At 41.4% G+C, this 17,617-nt stretch overlaps 1 protein-coding gene and 2 long non-coding RNA genes across 3 annotated transcripts in view; all 3 read left to right on the forward strand.

Annotated features, from left to right (window-relative positions):
• The first annotated feature begins 45 nt into the window (after window positions 1-45).
• On the forward strand, window positions 46-1,774 carry LOC109529412 (uncharacterized). Its single transcript, XR_002170835.1, has 3 exons — window positions 46-153; window positions 223-304; window positions 1,453-1,774. It is a non-coding gene; the product is annotated as an uncharacterized LOC109529412 (long non-coding RNA).
• A 12,026-nt stretch (window positions 1,775-13,800) lies between these two features.
• Window positions 13,801-14,178, forward strand: LOC109529345 (uncharacterized). Its single transcript, XR_002170820.1, has 3 exons — window positions 13,801-13,851; window positions 13,959-14,046; window positions 14,150-14,178. It is a non-coding gene; the product is annotated as an uncharacterized LOC109529345 (long non-coding RNA).
• Window positions 14,179-16,981: 2,803 nt separating this feature from the next.
• Window positions 16,982-17,617, forward strand: part of LOC109529330 (endonuclease domain-containing 1 protein-like) — a 6,403-nt gene continuing 5,767 nt past the window's right edge. Inside the window, exons 1-3 of the mRNA XM_019892658.1 lie at window positions 16,982-17,026; window positions 17,134-17,221; window positions 17,325-17,425. Coding sequence (XP_019748217.1) covers window positions 17,144-17,221; window positions 17,325-17,425 — 179 coding nt within the window. The 5' untranslated portion in view covers window positions 16,982-17,026; window positions 17,134-17,143. The remainder of the gene's footprint in view (window positions 17,027-17,133; window positions 17,222-17,324; window positions 17,426-17,617) is intronic.

The raw sequence follows: 17,617 nt of genomic DNA on the forward strand, positions 1-17,617 counted from the left end.
TCCCTCCCCCAGGTGCATCTCCAAGTCACTCCTGCTGCGCCGGACCGCCCAGCTTGGCGGAGACCGGTTTGCCAACCACATTGGCAAACACGCTCCGCGAGCCTTGCGCTGATAAGAAAATCAGGATCTGCCGGCATTTGCGCCACGGCGCAGGTGCGCTGTCTACAAAAATCAAGGCCTCTATGTTATCAGTTGAAGTGAGCATTCATTCTTCTGTTCCAGGATCAGCTGTTGTTTTGTGATGATTGTGACAGAGGCTACCACATGTACTGTCTGAGCCCACCTATGTCTGAACCTCCAGAAGGTATGTCATAACCTTTGCTTACCAAACCTAGCTTGCAAAAGTCTTCAAGGCATAGGATGTTTTGTTATTTTTTTCAAATTCCATTTTCAAGTGACACATCGATGAATCATCAACAAAATTATAAAATTTTACACCTGTAAGAAAGTGTGAGCTGTCTAGCAGACACAGCAAAGTAGCTCAACAGAATTGTTTCGATTTTTTTGGGGACAGTTCATGTTGCGTGGGTGGCCCAGTGATCCAGTGGTTAGCGCGTCGACCTCACAGTGCAGAGGTCGTGGGTTCAATCCTGGCTGTGACCTTCCTGTGTGGAGTTTGCATGTTCTCCCCGGACCTGCGTGGGTTTTCTCCGGGTACTCCGGTTTCCTCCCATATTCCAAAAACATGCATGGCAGGTTAATGGAACACTTGCAATTGTCCCTAGGTGTGAGTGTGTGCGTGGATGGTTCGTCTATGTGTGCCCTGCGATTGGCTGGCAACCGGTTCAGAGTGTCCCCCGCCGACTGCCCGAAGATGGCTGGGATAGGCTCCAGCACGCCCCGTGCCCCTAGTGAGGATAAAGCGGTTCAGAAAATGGATGGATATTGAAATAGTTCATGTTGCCTACCGCTACTTTCCAGGCAGAGTTCTCAGGGGTGGATCATAACTTTATTTTATGTTCATCCTTAAACATTCTACTGAATTTTTGTGGGTGCCCTCCTCTGAGGATTTTGATTTGTTGTCATGGAAATAAGTAACATTCAGTCGCCTGTTGTTTCCTTGGCACAAATGTTACTTGGTAAACAATGCCACTTTAGTGCAGCGCTGCCATGTTCTGACCACACATTTTCTATTTTGTTTTTTTTTTTTTTTAATTTCACACAATTATCTAAGGATCAGCAGTCATTCATGAACTGTCAACACATCAAAGTGATTTTACGCACGCAGCACTTTTGAATCTTAATGAATGTCACAAACCCCAAACCCATACTAACCTACTTGTCAAATCCCTTCCATCCGCTAAACGCAGGCCCAAATGCGATGCTCTGACATCAAGCTTTCATTTACAGCATTACTTAACACTCTGAGATGAAGGATTAATCCAAAAGGCTTTACAATAGCAGTGATTGAACTCACTGATTTGTGCGCGTGTGTATATGTGTGTGTTTCAGGAAGCTGGAGCTGTCATCTGTGTTTGAGACAACTGAAGGAGAAGGCCTCAGCCTACATCACCCTCAATTAATCTGTAGAGCTAGCTTTGCGTGCCTCTCATCCTTTTGGCCCTCCATCCTGTCCCAAACATTCCCTCCGTCTGTCTGTCCGTCGGCTGCCCTTTTCACGGAGTGCCGATGCGCCTCAGCGTTCGAACCCTGCGACCTTTGACTCAGCGCAGGACCCCAGCAACTTCCATCTGAACATCTTCTGAGGAGAGCTATGCCGTAACTTTCGCCGTCCATTTGTCATTCACACTCCTCGGCTGTGAATGGACGACACGAAACCCCAACACACACACACACGCACACACACACACACACACGCAGCGCACCCTTTTTGTCCTCTGGTGCAGAAGAATTCATCAGCTGGCAATAGGTTTGCTCACAAGACATACACTCCAGTCTGCCAAGGGCACTTTGGAGCAATACTACTCCACTGGAGCCCCCTTAAGGGCCCACAGAAGAGCCCTAATGATCTTTGGCTGCAACTCATTCAAGTAGTGAGTGAGAATTAACAAGACGGAAAGGTGCAAAGCAGAGGACGTGGCTTGGAAGACCCCGGATAGCAACGGGGGCAGTGACTTTTCGCTCATAACAAAACTTTGGAAAATGAACGTTGAAGTCTGACGCAATGAACTGGTGTCAGATCTTGCTGCCCTGAGCACTTTCCAGTAATTGTACAGAATTCAGTAGTCATTCTAAAAGTAAACTCTTGAAGACCATTCACCGGCAAGTGTGGAGCGCAAACCACCCTGTATGGGTTCCTCATGAATGATTTGGGAATGGATTCTGGAAGCTCACACTGTCCACTTCATATTCACATGTTGAAGAAGAGAGCGGATCTTCTCAAATCGGCGGTCTCTGACGAAACACTATTTGGGGGGCCGTGAAATGACTTTTTCAGCTTAGGAACTCTCCAAAAAAACCTTCCACTTCAGCGAGACAATGACTGTGAAGCCAATACATCACCACGTGCTTGCGTATTGTCAGTGTGTTGAGAATGTAGGACCGTTGTGTAGATAACAAGAGTTTGTCTGGCCTCTTTTTATTCTTCATTTTTATTATGATTACTTTTCATTTGGATGTAATTATTTGGGTTGTTTGGGAAATGTTTTTAATTGAAATTGAGATGAAAGCACACTTAAATCGCAATAATGTCTTTGTGATAAGAGCTGTTTTGACCAAATTAGGCGTGTTTTAAATGGCGTGCGTGTGTGTGTGTGTGTGTGTGTGTGTGTGTGTGTGTGTGTGTGTGTGTGTGTGTGTGTGTGTGTGTGTGTGTGTGTGTGTGTGTGTATGTGTGTGTATGCGTGTGGATCCAAGCAGTGCAGTAGCTGTAGCTAGCTCCGCACCGGATGGGAGCTTCTTCATGTGAGGCAATGGCAGTTGAGTATCGGAGAGGACATTTGAATGTGAGGAAAAGCAAGATTTTCCTCTCTGAAAAAAAAGTTTTTGTTGAATTTACTCCCATTTTATTTTGTCAAGTGTTTGCACGAAATAAAATCTTCTGGAACCGCATACATTTTTCAACGAGATATATAATCAACTTCAATGCCTTATGTGAATGAAATCTGGATGAGATAATAATCTTCTGGAAGCAACACTTGATGAAATAAAATGGAATAAATTCAGCACACCATTTTGCTGTTCAAGCAGTTTTCAGCAGTGATGCAAGTGAGACGCAGTCATTGTTTTAAGCAGGAAATGTCACAAGCTAAAGCTCGAGCGGTACATATGTGCAAAACCAAATTCAAATGACTGAATCTTGGAGTTCTCACTGTGACACACATTGTTGACCAGGCATTCCACAACACCAATTCTGTGATACGCCCTGATTTTTTTTATTTATTTATTTATTTATTTTAATTTACTCAATTTTAATGCGCCAAGTGATTGCGCAAAATAAAACCATCTGGGACCAGACACATTTTTTTAAGTTACAACGAAGTACTTAAAAAATATACCTGGATCCAGATTCTTTTATTTTGTACAACGACTTGCCAAAATAAAATTCAGTGAATTCAAGACGCCATTTTTTTTTTCAGTGTATGTTTATTTTTGGCTCGTTTTGGTGTGGTCTTTTTTTTGTGTCCTTGCTACAACACCCTCAATATTCTGGGGCTCAAATTTTGGGCTCAAACAGCGGTTTTATCTTTAGTATTCAATTTATGAGCAAATATTACATTTTATTTATTAATAACAACCACTCTGATAAATCAAGTTCATTTTGACCAGCTGAAGTTGCATCCAAACATGTCTGCTTATGTGTCACAGTCATAACATGCGCATCGATGGGCGTGGTTATCAAAGTTTCAGTGAAGCCTCATGTTATCCGGCATATGCCCCCCCCCCCACCTGCCCCTGCTTCTCGCTCTCTCGCTGCACAATAAACCACAAAAACCAGCATGAACATATGTGTCATTCAACCAGAGGAAATGCAACGCCTCATTAAAGATGCAAACTATTATATACTTTGGGAAGTCTTATGTTGAGAAAAAAAAAATCATATCCCGACCCAGCATATCTGGCTAACCTGGTCGGAAGCGCTGAATCAAATTTAGGAAATTGATTTTAACCCGGTGGTCGAGATGGTTAGCGCGTCGGCTTCACAGTGCAGACGTGTGCGTGGCTTTTCCCCGGGTACTCCAGTTTCCTCCCACATTCCAAAAAGATGCATGGTAGGCTGATTGAACACTCCAAATTGTCCCTAGGTGTGAGTGTGAGCGCGAATGGTTGTTCATTTCTGTGTGCCCTGCGACTGGCTGGCAACCGGTTCGGGCTGTCCCTGCCTACTGCCCGAAGACAACTGGGATAGGCTCCAGCACCCCCCGCGACCCTTGTGAGGATAAAAGAGGTTTCATCTTTGAGATGCACAGTGTCTTTTACAAACAGGGCGAAAGGGACATGTAATGCGGTTCGAAAAATGAATGAATGAATGAATTTCATCTTTGAGATGCACGGTGTCTTTTACAAACAGGGCGAAAGGGACATGTAATTTTCAATTTGCAGTCCTGTGCAAGAGTCTTCATCCATCATTAGATTTGTTGTTTTACCAATGCTGCAATCAGCGTGTGGAAGTAGGACGTCACCCAGTACAGCGCAGTCCTCTGCCAAAGTCAAACAAAAGTAACAAATAACAACAAGGAACAATCGGTGATGAGCGCCACTTTAATGTTCTGTTTGCGCGACTAGTCATTAGTGAGATTATTTCCGGGTTTATGGGGGGTGAACAACCAACTGGCGGTGCCATTATCATTCGGGGGGGGCTGAGAGATGCATTGATGCCACGCAAACTCAAATGGTGAAAATGCAATTCTCTGTCTGTCTTACTAAGTTTGGTTTGGTACATTTTGCATTATACTGCATCCGTCCAAGTTTTACTTTGACAAAATGACTGCTTCGAAAAAAGGTCATTGAAACAATAGCAAAAGTGGAGGATACTGTCGCACCACACTGTGTTGTACACATGCAAATTGTACGTTTGTTCGAAAGCCTACTAAAGTCAGCCAAAATGTTTCGGGTAAATCCACCAAGCAGTCATCTGGATGTGAAATCATAATTTGAGTGGAAATAGCAGATTGCTCCTTGATTGAGAGTTGGAATGTTTGCATTTTGGGGAATGGATCAAGACAAAGGTAACTCGAAAGCCTTTAAAATGAAAAGCTTCCCTGGCGCTTGATGGTGGAGTCTGGAAAAGGATCCGGCAGCCATTTTGTGGGACACACATCATGTTGTTGTAAATTGGAATCTAAAGCAGCAAAACTAGACCCAATTTCAAAATGTACGGTGGCAAGGTCAGAGTTGATCCCTCCTTTTTGCCATTATTGTTTTTTTGTTTTTTGTTTTTTTTTGTAAATGCTCAGTCTGTGCTTGCACTTTTTAATTTCCTCACCAAAAAGAAGGTAATTGCAAAAACGGTATGTGTGTGAGTGTGTAATTATCATTTTTGCAGTTTTTTTCCCCCCAATCTGATTGTCTTCTGTAAATAACCCTGGATAAAAAGTTTTAATTTCTATTTTCTACCTTGAGAGGAAGACGAAATCTTCTTTGACACTTTTTATTCTCATGCTGTCATTACTGCAATCATTGTGTGTAAATTCAACATTCTCCATTTTTTTTCTTCCCTTGACTCAGATTTTTTTCATTAAAATGATGAGACTGAAAAAGAATGTGCTGGATTGTCATTTGTGTGTTTGTATGCATGCATTTATTTTATGGGAGCATATAAATGGAAATTATTCGGTCTAGGGGAAAATGTTCTTTTTTTTCCTGGGTGCAATTATGAACCACCTTTTCCTAGAATAGGTTATAAAATGCCAATTCTTCCCTCGCCCTGCGATTGACAGGCGACTTGGTTCAAGTTGATCCATGACACTTTTGAAAACAAGCAGTCTTTCCAGAGGTTCTCCAATGCATCTGAATAACCATTACATTTGTCAAAAAAATAATGTCTCCAATAATGTGTACCATGGAATTGTTTTGGTCTATAATGGCTGACTTGAAATCTCTGAAAAAGGGCAACATCAAGGGTTTGCAATTGTCTTCTGAAAACCTGCAGAAGAGAGCAAGCAGACTTTGCTATTCAGGGCAGGTCCACTTTTTTTTTTCCTCTTTGTGATGCATTCCTGCAGAAAAGACATTCATCACAGTGTCTGTGTTGACCAGACCTGACTTTGCAACAACAGCGGGGTGTAGTTGAGCTGCTCAACCATTCCCTTTTCCCTTCTCTGCCTCCTTCCACAAGCCAGACACCAAGCTGCTTCCTTGAGGGAGTAGAGGTGTTTTAGATTTGAAATGGGCTTTGAAAACATGTTTAAATATTTCCTGCATTCGATATTTGGCACCCTTTCCAAAACCTTCCAAAGCCAACCCCCGCCACCGCCAACATCTCCAAAATCTTCGAAAACCCCGTGCCTGAGTGAATGCAGCACACCCGCATGCCTACACACACACACACACACACACACACACACACACACACACACACACACACACAGCCGAGAACCGCCATGTGATGAGCGCCACTTTAATGTTCTGTTTGCGCGACTAGTCATTAGTGAGATTATTTCCGGGTTTATGGGGGGTGAACAACCAACTGGCGGTGCCATTATCATTCGGGGGGGGCTGAGAGATGCATTGATGCCACGCAAACTCAAATGGTGAAAATGCAATTCTCTGTCTGTCTTACTAAGTTTGGTTTGGTACATTTTGCATTATACTGCATCCGTCCAAGTTTTACTTTGACAAAATGACTGCTTCGAAAAAAGGTCATTGAAACAATAGCAAAAGTGGAGGATACTGTCGCACCACACTGTGTTGTACACATGCAAATTGTACGTTTGTTCGAAAGCCTACTAAAGTCAGCCAAAATGTTTCGGGTAAATCCACCAAGCAGTCATCTGGATGTGAAATCATAATTTGAGTGGAAATAGCAGATTGCTCCTTGATTGAGAGTTGGAATGTTTGCATTTTGGGGAATGGATCAAGACAAAGGTAACTCGAAAGCCTTTAAAATGAAAAGCTTCCCTGGCGCTTGATGGTGGAGTCTGGAAAAGGATCCGGCAGCCATTTTGTGGGACACACATCATGTTGTTGTAAATTGGAATCTAAAGCAGCAAAACTAGACCCAATTTCAAAATGTACGGTGGCAAGGTCAGAGTTGATCCCTCCTTTTTGCCATTATTGTTTTTTTGTTTTTTGTTTTTTTTTGTAAATGCTCAGTCTGTGCTTGCACTTTTTAATTTCCTCACCAAAAAGAAGGTAATTGCAAAAACGGTATGTGTGTGAGTGTGTAATTATCATTTTTGCAGTTTTTTTCCCCCCAATCTGATTGTCTTCTGTAAATAACCCTGGATAAAAAGTTTTAATTTCTATTTTCTACCTTGAGAGGAAGACGAAATCTTCTTTGACACTTTTTATTCTCATGCTGTCATTACTGCAATCATTGTGTGTAAATTCAACATTCTCCATTTTTTTTCTTCCCTTGACTCAGATTTTTTTCATTAAAATGATGAGACTGAAAAAGAATGTGCTGGATTGTCATTTGTGTGTTTGTATGCATGCATTTATTTTATGGGAGCATATAAATGGAAATTATTCGGTCTAGGGGAAAATGTTCTTTTTTTTCCTGGGTGCAATTATGAACCACCTTTTCCTAGAATAGGTTATAAAATGCCAATTCTTCCCTCGCCCTGCGATTGACAGGCGACTTGGTTCAAGTTGATCCATGACACTTTTGAAAACAAGCAGTCTTTCCAGAGGTTCTCCAATGCATCTGAATAACCATTACATTTGTCAAAAAAATAATGTCTCCAATAATGTGTACCATGGAATTGTTTTGGTCTATAATGGCTGACTTGAAATCTCTGAAAAAGGGCAACATCAAGGGTTTGCAATTGTCTTCTGAAAACCTGCAGAAGAGAGCAAGCAGACTTTGCTATTCAGGGCAGGTCCACTTTTTTTTTTCCTCTTTGTGATGCATTCCTGCAGAAAAGACATTCATCACAGTGTCTGTGTTGACCAGACCTGACTTTGCAACAACAGCGGGGTGTAGTTGAGCTGCTCAACCATTCCCTTTTCCCTTCCCTGCCTCCTTCCACAAGCCAGACACCAAGCTGCTTCCTTGAGGGAGTAGAGGTGTTTTAGATTTGAAATGGGCTTTGAAAACATGTTTAAATATTTCCTGCATTCGATATTTGGCACCCTTTCCAAAACCTTCCAAAGCCAACCCCCGCCACCGCCAACATCTCCAAAATCTTCGAAAACCCCACACACACACACACACACACACACACACACAGCCGAGAACCGCCATCTTCAGCTTCATCATGCTGACCTCAGTTTCCCTTTGATAACTATTAAAATATTTGTGTGTGCGTGTGATTTACCAGCCAATTACCACATCTCCCAGACAGACTGAGACTGCCAATCCTTTGCCAACCAATCAGAGAGGGGCAATCCGGTGTAAGGCCGGGAGGTGGTTTCTATGGTAACCTGGAGGCCTGTTTGCATGGTGACTGATGGAGGAGTGATGGATTACAGTAATGGGATGGACTGGGGCAGGGGGGTGGTGAGAGGGGAAGGCAAAGATGAAGTCGCGGAAAGAGGTGAGGATGGAGAAAGAAAAGGAGGGTGGAAGAGCAGAGTTTAAAAAAAACGGGGGAGGGGCTGTGTGTGTGTGGGTGTGTGTGGGGGGGGTCAGGAAGACTCATACATAAATATATTGAAAATGAATGCATCTGAAATGAAATGACTGAAAAATTAAAAATGAATGAGGCTGGACAATGAGAGAAGTGGATAGAGGAGGGGGGGCAGAAGAAGTGGAGAGGGTTTGTATTTCTGTTTGTAGATTGGTGGTGGCGGGAGGGGGATTGCATCAGTTTGAGATGGAATTGTCCTTCTTTCTTGTGTCTGCCTCGAAATTTCCGTCGAGCCATCTGCCTTTTGGTGGAGGCAGACAAGTAAAAATTGAAAGACAAAACATCCAATATTTTACATGCTAAAGTGGATTGAAACCTCTCATTTCCTTGTTTGATGATGGTGGGGGAAACTGGAAATAATAGGAGGGCTGTACAGTACTTCAGTATTTATTTTATTTTTTTTCATGACTGTTGGTGGTGCATTAAAGCAAATAAATGAATTTATTTTTCCTTGAGATGGCGTCTTGGTAGCTGAGAATAAACGGAAGCCAGAAGCTTGTGAGACTCCGTATTTTCCACCGGAAACACGTCATGACCATTGACCAGTGAGCATTTGATGGAATTACGCGTTTGTCGCTTGAGTGTAAGGGCTGTGTTGTGCTGTCAATTCCAGTTCCGGCCTCCCTGTGTGGAGTTTGCATGTTCTCCCCGTGCCTATGTGGGTTTTCTCCAGGTACTCCCGTTTCCTCCCAGATTCCAAAAACATGCATGGCAGGCTGATTGAACACTCTAAATTGTCCCAAGGTGTGAGTGTGAGCGTGGATGCATGTTCGTCTATGTGTGCCCTGCGATTAGCTGGCAACCGGTTCAGGGTGTCCCCTGCCTACTGCTCAAAGACGGCTGGGGTAGGCTCCAGCATGCCCCGTGACCCTTGTGAGGATAAAGCGAATTGTGAAATGGATGGATGGATGGATGTTAGTAATGGGTTGTTTTTTTTGCTCTGATAAATGTAATGATTTGTGGAACCAAATCCATCAATCTTTTCAAAATATAACCCAGCAAATTGTAAAATGATTAGAATTTTGTGCCATTCATGGTTATCTTTAATGATTATCACCCCCAGACAGTTTGAACTCATCAACTGAGTCAAACCTGTTCATCATTTGTATTAGTTTTGATAACACAGGCCAGCAGACCGGATCATCAATTTGTCGAGGACATTTTTTCTGGTTGAGGAGGAGCAATTGAATAATCTGCAATGGCAATTTGAAAGGGGAAAAGAACAAGCGGGTGAAGTGGGGGGAAAAAAAAAACACAATTCAACACTGCAACCTAGAGGCAGCCTTAAGTAACATCCACTTTCTTTCCCTCAGGCAATAGCAGCACGAGTGTATGCAGTGCCTGGATGGAGGGGTAAATATTATTCAAGGCAACTAACCACAATTCACTAGGAAATGTTGATCATGAGAATTCAGGTGAATGCAAAAATACAGTGGTTGCTTGATTTCTTCTTTGATCAGTTCCAGACAATAAAGTTTGATCATTCAAACTAATTGCCACTGATTCACTTTATTATCTGCCCGCCCTTTCTTGTTTATTGTGTTTAAAAAATAAAAAAAAAATAAAAACAATACGAGTCATTAAACAATCGTTTCATTCAGGGACCTTCATAATAAAAGAATTATGACAACTTCACATGTTGTCGCCAAATGTGTCTCTCAGAGATTTATGCTGAGTACTTAATGTGAAAAATGAATACAGAGCAAAGTAATGGGAAAATACACAGCTGATTAAATAAAGCTCGGTTTGTTTTGTCTAATCCCCAATGCTCACTGTCTGTTTTGGCTCGCCTGCATGGCTTTCTTTGGCTTCATTTCAAATTAAACCTTATCCAATCTTCAGGTGGTGCTTTTAATTCAAATGGCCGTCAACAACTGAATAAATAAACTTGACTGATATTGTGGGGGAGAGCAAAAGTCCATCTTTTATCCTGACTACCTGGCCAACATCCATCGACAACCTACAATTGGCACGCAGGTGCATCTGGTGAAAACCGAATATGTGTGTTGGGGGGCTTGGGTTTTTCATTCCCAGAAAAAAAAATTCAGCACAGCCACTGCGTGTGTTACTCAGACGATGTTTAATACTTCAGTCTGTGTTTGCTCCACACAACCTGTCCTCCTGTTTCAAGGATAATAGCCAACTCTTGATCATTCAGTTCAGAAAATATTGCCACAGCAAAAACAAAAAGAAAGAAGGCAATGCAATTCCATTGCCTTTTTTCCAGAACGAAAATTTGGTAGCTCAGGTCATGTTTTAACAGAATCCACCCCGATTACATGTCTATGCATGAGTTTGGCTAATTTAACTTAATTGGGTAATGTGATCATGTCGATGCAAGTAAGAGCAAAGAGTTTTGAATGATGTTATCACACCACCTGTGTTGTGATCGTGGGAAAAACAACACATGAAGAAATCGATAACCCGGTGCTGCTGTGTGCAAATTTGTTAGCAAACCTGCCAAGCACACTTACGCATGTTTTGCACCACTCGTTTCAGCTCTCTATTGCCAAACAGTGTCAAATGAACATGCCTCTAATGCATTATCAGTTTGCCTCATGGGGTTTTGAATTTGAAGTGCTCAGGGTAATAGGAAAGAAAATATTTCAAATCATCAAAAAGTAATTTTAAAAATATTTGCATACCATAATAGTTTCCGCAGTGGTCATAACTGTCTGTTCATAATTGAGTACACAATTGTACTTATCATACTCCGACCATAACCGCAAAAAAAAAAAAATGGATCAAAATATTTATTTTATGTACCAGTTTGAATTGATGGCTCCCTAATGCTGGCGTAAAAGAATACACAGACACACATTTTTTCCTCACGTGTTGGCTTAAGTAGGCTGATTGAACACTCTAAATTGTCCCAAGGTGTGAGTGTGAGCGTGGATGCATGTTCGTCTATGTGTGCCCTGCGATTAGCTGGCAACCGGTTCAGGGTGTCCCCTGCCTACTGCTCAAAGACGGCTGGGGTAGGCTCCAGCATGCCCCGTGACCCTTGTGAGGATAAAGCGAATTGTGAAATGGATGGATGGATGGATGGATGGATGGATGTTAGTAATGGGTTGTTTTTTTTGCTCTGATAAATGTAATGATTTGTGGAACCAAATCCATCAATCTTTTCAAAATATAACCCAGCAAATTGTAAAATGATTAGAATTTTGTGCCATTCATGGTTATCTTTAATGATTATCACCCCCAGACAGTTTGAACTCATCAACTGAGTCAAACCTGTTCATCATTTGTATTAGTTTTGATAACACAGGCCAGCAGACCGGATCATCAATTTGTCGAGGACATTTTTTCTGGTTTAGGTGGAGCAATTGAATCCGAGATGAGTTGTTGACAATGTGACCGCTAGCCAAAATGGGTTGTGTAACTTTTTTGGACACACCTTCTCTTCCAAATCATACGCAAGCGTGTCCAAAAACATCAGTGGTCAACACGTGAAAGAAAAAAAAAAAAGCAGCCTTAAGTAACATCCACTTTCTTTCCCTCAGGCAATAGCAGCACGAGTGTATGCAGTGCCTGGATGGAGGGGTAAATATTATTCAAGGCAACTAACCACAATTCACTAGGAAATGTTGATCATGAGAATTCAGGTGAATGCAAAAATACAGTGGTTGCTTGATTTCTTCTTTGATCAGTTCCAGACAATAAAGTTTGATCATTCAAACTAATTGCCACTGATTCACTTTATTATCTGCCCGCCCTTTCTTGTTTATTGTGTTTAAAAAATAAAAAAAAAATAAAAACAATACGAGTCATTAAACAATCGTTTCATTCAGGGACCTTCATAATAAAAGAATTATGACAACTTCACATGTTGTCGCCAAATGTCTCTCAGACAGATTTATGCTGAGTACTTAATGTGAAAAATGAATACAGAGCAAAGTAATGGGAAAATACAAGGCTGATTAAATAAAGCTCGGTTTGTTTTGTCTAATCCCCAATGCTCACTGTCTGTTTTGGCTCGCCTGCATGGCTTTCTTTGGCTTCATTTCAAATTAAACCTTATCCAATCTTCAGGTGGTGCTTTTAATTCAAATGGCCGTCAACAACTGAATAAATAAACTTGACTGATATTGTGGGGGAGAGCAAAAGTCCATCTTTTATCCTGACTACCTGGCCAACATCCATCGACAACCTACAATTGGCACGCAGGTGCATCTGGTGAAAACCGAATATGTGTGTTGGGGGGCTTGGGTTTTTCATTCCCAGAAAAAAAAATTCAGCACAGCCACTGCGTGTGTTACTCAGACGATGTTTAATACTCTTCAGTCTGTTTGCTCCACACAACCTGTCCTCCTGTTTCAAGGATAATAGCCAACTCTTGATCATTCAGAGTAGAAAATATTGCCACAGCAAAAACAAAAAGAAAGAAGGCAATGCAATTCCATTGCCTTTTTTCCAGAACGAAAATTTGGTAGCTCAGGTCATGTTTTAACAGAATCCACCCCGATTACATGTCTATGCATGAGTTTGGCTAATTTAACTTAATTGGGTAATGTGATCATGTCGATGCAAGTAAGAGCAAAGAGTTTTGAATGATGTTATCACACCACCTGTGTTGTGATCGTGGGAAAAACAACACATGAAGAAATCGATAACCCGGTGCTGCTGTGTGCAAATTTGTTAGCAAACCTGCCAAGCACACTTACGCATGTTTTGCACCACTCGTTTCAGCTCTCTATTGCCAAACAGTGTCAAATGAACATGCCTCTAATGCATTATCAGTTTGCCTCATGGGGTTTTGAATTTGAAGTGCTCAGGGTAATAGGAAAGAAAATATTTCAAATCATCAAAAAGTAATTTTAAAAATATTTGCATACCATAATAGTTTCCGCAGTGGTCATAACTGTCTGTTCATAATTGAGTACACAATTGTACTTATCATACTCCGACCATAACCGCAAAAAAAAAAAAATGGATCAAAATATTTATTTTATGTACCAGTTTGAATTGATGGCTCCCTAATGCTGGCGTAAAAGAATACACAGACACACATTTTTTCCTCACGTGTTGGCTTAAGTCGAGATAAAGAAAGTTAGCAAAGAAGGTGAAAGGTGATGTGAAGCCATGTACTGTATATATGAAAGTCCCCCTCTCTCACCTCGGTGCACACCGCGGCAGCTGACAAGTGTGAGGCGTGGTGAGTGGACATACACACATGAACTGCACTGCAAATAAATATCACCCGGAGCTACACGGCAAATTAATAGTTCATATTTCTCATCTTTTTGCTCTCTTCAATCCAAGGAAACCCAAAATGGACACCTTGGCAACTCTGTACACGCTTCTGTCACTCTTACTTTTTGTTCACGCGGACCTTGTGGAACAATTTGAGGTTTGTGTGGTTGCTTACCATTTGGCAAAAGCAAGCATTGAATGAAAGAATGTGAGTATGTTTGTGCACTCTGTAATTATATTATCTTCATATTTCGCCCCAGGATGTGCCTGAATGCTTGAAGTATTTCTACAAAAGTAAAGTAATCACACAAAACTCATCCGAGATGAGTTGTTGACAATGTGACCGCTAGCCAAAATGGGTTGTGTAACTTTTTTGGACACACCTTCTCTTCCAAATCATACGCAAGCGTGTCCAAAAACATCAGTGGTCAACACGTGAAAGAAAAAAAAAAAAGTCTTCTTTTACACTTCCAGGTACCACTTTGCCACATTATACGACACAAACCATCGTATCGCGGTTTACTCGGCATACGTGTTCCAGCCCAGCAATGGAGGTGGACGGGAGAGAAGGTGGTTTGTAGAGCCTCAGGTTGGTACAACACAGAACAATATTAATCATAATAATAATTGTATACCGTATATACTCTTAAGTCTTTTGATAAAGCCAACACATGATGAAGTGCAGCTAGTTACAGCGGTCACCAGCTTTTTTGAAACTGAGAGCTACTTCTCGAGTACTGATTAATTTTCAAGAGCGACCAGATTGAGGTACATTTTTGAAATAATACATTTGCTGAAATCACCTTTGAATTGTATGTTGTTATTAATCATTTATTAATCAGTTATTAAGGATTTCTCACAATAATTTACCAACAATAATTTTACAAGGTAGGAAAGTGAGCAACATCAACATCTCAGCATATTTTTTAAATGATCACTTTTACCGAGGAAATCACAATGTCTCCTCACGAGTGCAACTACTTGCACAACAGGCCTGTGGACTACTGATGCGGTCCATGGGGGGCTACGTGGTGCTCTCATGCACGATGTTAGTGACACCCTCAGCTCATAAAAGCAAAGACAGCTGTGTCTATGGTGACATTTGTTAAAAGTGGAGTTTCTGATGTTCTTCTAGCTAGTCAATAAATCGTGGCAAGCAGAGATGAAGGATGGTTACTGGCTGGGGCGAGATCATCCTGGGATCTACCTAGGCGAGAAACAGGCTCTCAATGAGGACTACACACACTCCGGCTTTGACCGAGGTCACCTGAACCCCAATGGACATCATGCAGGTAATCAAAACGCTTCCATACAATTCATGTACAGACATATTTATTTTCTCACCAGCCTCAAATAGACAACGCAGTTAGCTGTTTTGAACAACAACGTATTCAGCGCGTTGTGGTCCAACTGGTGGTGTCAGTCCTCCATTTTCTGTATGACTGACCCTCAATTGGGTCGTGGGTGGGTTGAAGCCGACTCCAGCATAAGCGTGATGTGGCGTACACCCTTGACTGTCACTAACAGGGAACATAAAGACTCCAGGGGTGTAAAACTCATTTTGGTGGCGAGCCACGCCGTAATTATGATTTCCCACCAAGGTCCATTTTGAATGTGAACATGATCGCCTGACACATGATCGCATATAGGTCTACACAATGAATTGATCGCTAACTAGTTTTGAAATCAGAAGGCAGGGATATGGATTGGAAAATGGATGGATAAAAAAAAAAATAAAAACAATACGAGTCATTAAACAATCGTTTCATTCAGGGACCTTCATAATAAAAGAATTATGACAACTTCACATGTTGTCGCCAAATGTCTCTCAGACAGATTTATGCTGAGTACTTAATGTGAAAAATGAATACAGAGCAAAGTAATGGGAAAATACAAGGCTGATTAAATAAAGCTCGGTTTGTTTTGTCTAATCCCCAATGCTCACTGTCTGTTTTGGCTCGCCTGCATGGCTTTCTTTGGCTTCATTTCAAATTAAACCTTATCCAATCTTCAGGTGGTGCTTTTAATTCAAATGGCCGTCAACAACTGAATAAATAAACTTGACTGATATTGTGGGGGAGAGCAAAAGTCCATCTTTTATCCTGACTACCTGGCCAACATCCATCGACAACCTACAATTGGCACGCAGGTGCATCTGGTGAAAACCGAATATGTGTGTTGGGGGGCTTGGGTTTTTCATTCCCAGAAAAAAAAATTCAGCACAGCCACTGCGTGTGTTACTCAGACGATGTTTAATACTTCAGTCTGTGTTTGCTCCACACAACCTGTCCTCCTGTTTCAAGGATAATAGCCAACTCTTGATCATTCAGTTCAGAAAATATTGCCACAGCAAAAACAAAAAGAAAGAAGGCAATGCAATTCCATTGCCTTTTTTCCAGAACGAAAATTTGGTAGCTCAGGTCATGTTTTAACAGAATCCACCCCGATTACATGTCTATGCATGAGTTTGGCTAATTTAACTTAATTGGGTAATGTGATCATGTCGATGCAAGTAAGAGCAAAGAGTTTTGAATGATGTTATCACACCACCTGTGTTGTGATCGTGGGAAAAACAACACATGAAGAAATCGATAACCCGGTGCTGCTGTGTGCAAATTTGTTAGCAAACCTGCCAAGCACACTTACGCATGTTTTGCACCACTCGTTTCAGCTCTCTATTGCCAAACAGTGTCAAATGAACATGCCTCTAATGCATTATCAGTTTGCCTCATGGGGTTTTGAATTTGAAGTGCTCAGGGTAATAGGAAAGAAAATATTTCAAATCATCAAAAAGTAATTTTAAAAATATTTGCATACCATAATAGTTTCCGCAGTGGTCATAACTGTCTGTTCATAATTGAGTACACAATTGTACTTATCATACTCCGACCATAACCGCAAAAAAAAAAAAATGGATCAAAATATTTATTTTATGTACCAGTTTGAATTGATGGCTCCCTAATGCTGGCGTAAAAGAATACACAGACACACATTTTTTCCTCACGTGTTGGCTTAAGTCGAGATAAAGAAAGTTAGCAAAGAAGGTGAAAGGTGATGTGAAGCCATGTACTGTATATATGAAAGTCCCCCTCTCTCACCTCGGTGCACACCGCGGCAGCTGACAAGTGTGAGGCGTGGTGAGTGGACATACACACATGAACTGCACTGCAAATAAATATCACCCGGAGCTACACGGCAAATTAATAGTTCATATTTCTCATCTTTTTGCTCTCTTCAATCCAAGGAAACCCAAAATGGACACCTTGGCAACTCTGTACACGCTTCTGTCACTCTTACTTTTTGTTCACGCGGACCTTGTGGAACAATTTGAGGTTTGTGTGGTTGCTTACCATTTGGCAAAAGCAAGCATTGAATGAAAGAATGTGAGTATGTTTGTGCACTCTGTAATTATATTATCTTCATATTTCGCCCCAGGATGTGCCTGAATGCTTGAAGTATTTCTACAAAAGTAAAGTGCCGAGTTGGGGGTCTTCAACACCTGGCGCCGCTCGTCTCTGTCAGCGGTTTGTCAACCGGTAAAAAGTGGAACTTTAACTTCCATATGACAAAATACACGTTTTGGGACAGCTGAGCCACACTAATTTTGCAAGGTCAGAGGTTAAGGATTTGGATTAGAGTGTAGATCATTATTTCTGTTCTACTTTATTCCTAATGGTGATCAGGTGTTGGCTACAAAAAAAAAAAAAAAAAAAAAAAAAAAACACAAA

Source organism: Hippocampus comes, unplaced genomic scaffold, assembly GCF_001891065.2.
Source record: "Hippocampus comes isolate QL1 unplaced genomic scaffold, H_comes_QL1_v1.1 scaffold72, whole genome shotgun sequence".
NCBI classification, from domain to species: Eukaryota; Metazoa; Chordata; class Actinopteri; order Syngnathiformes; family Syngnathidae; genus Hippocampus; species Hippocampus comes.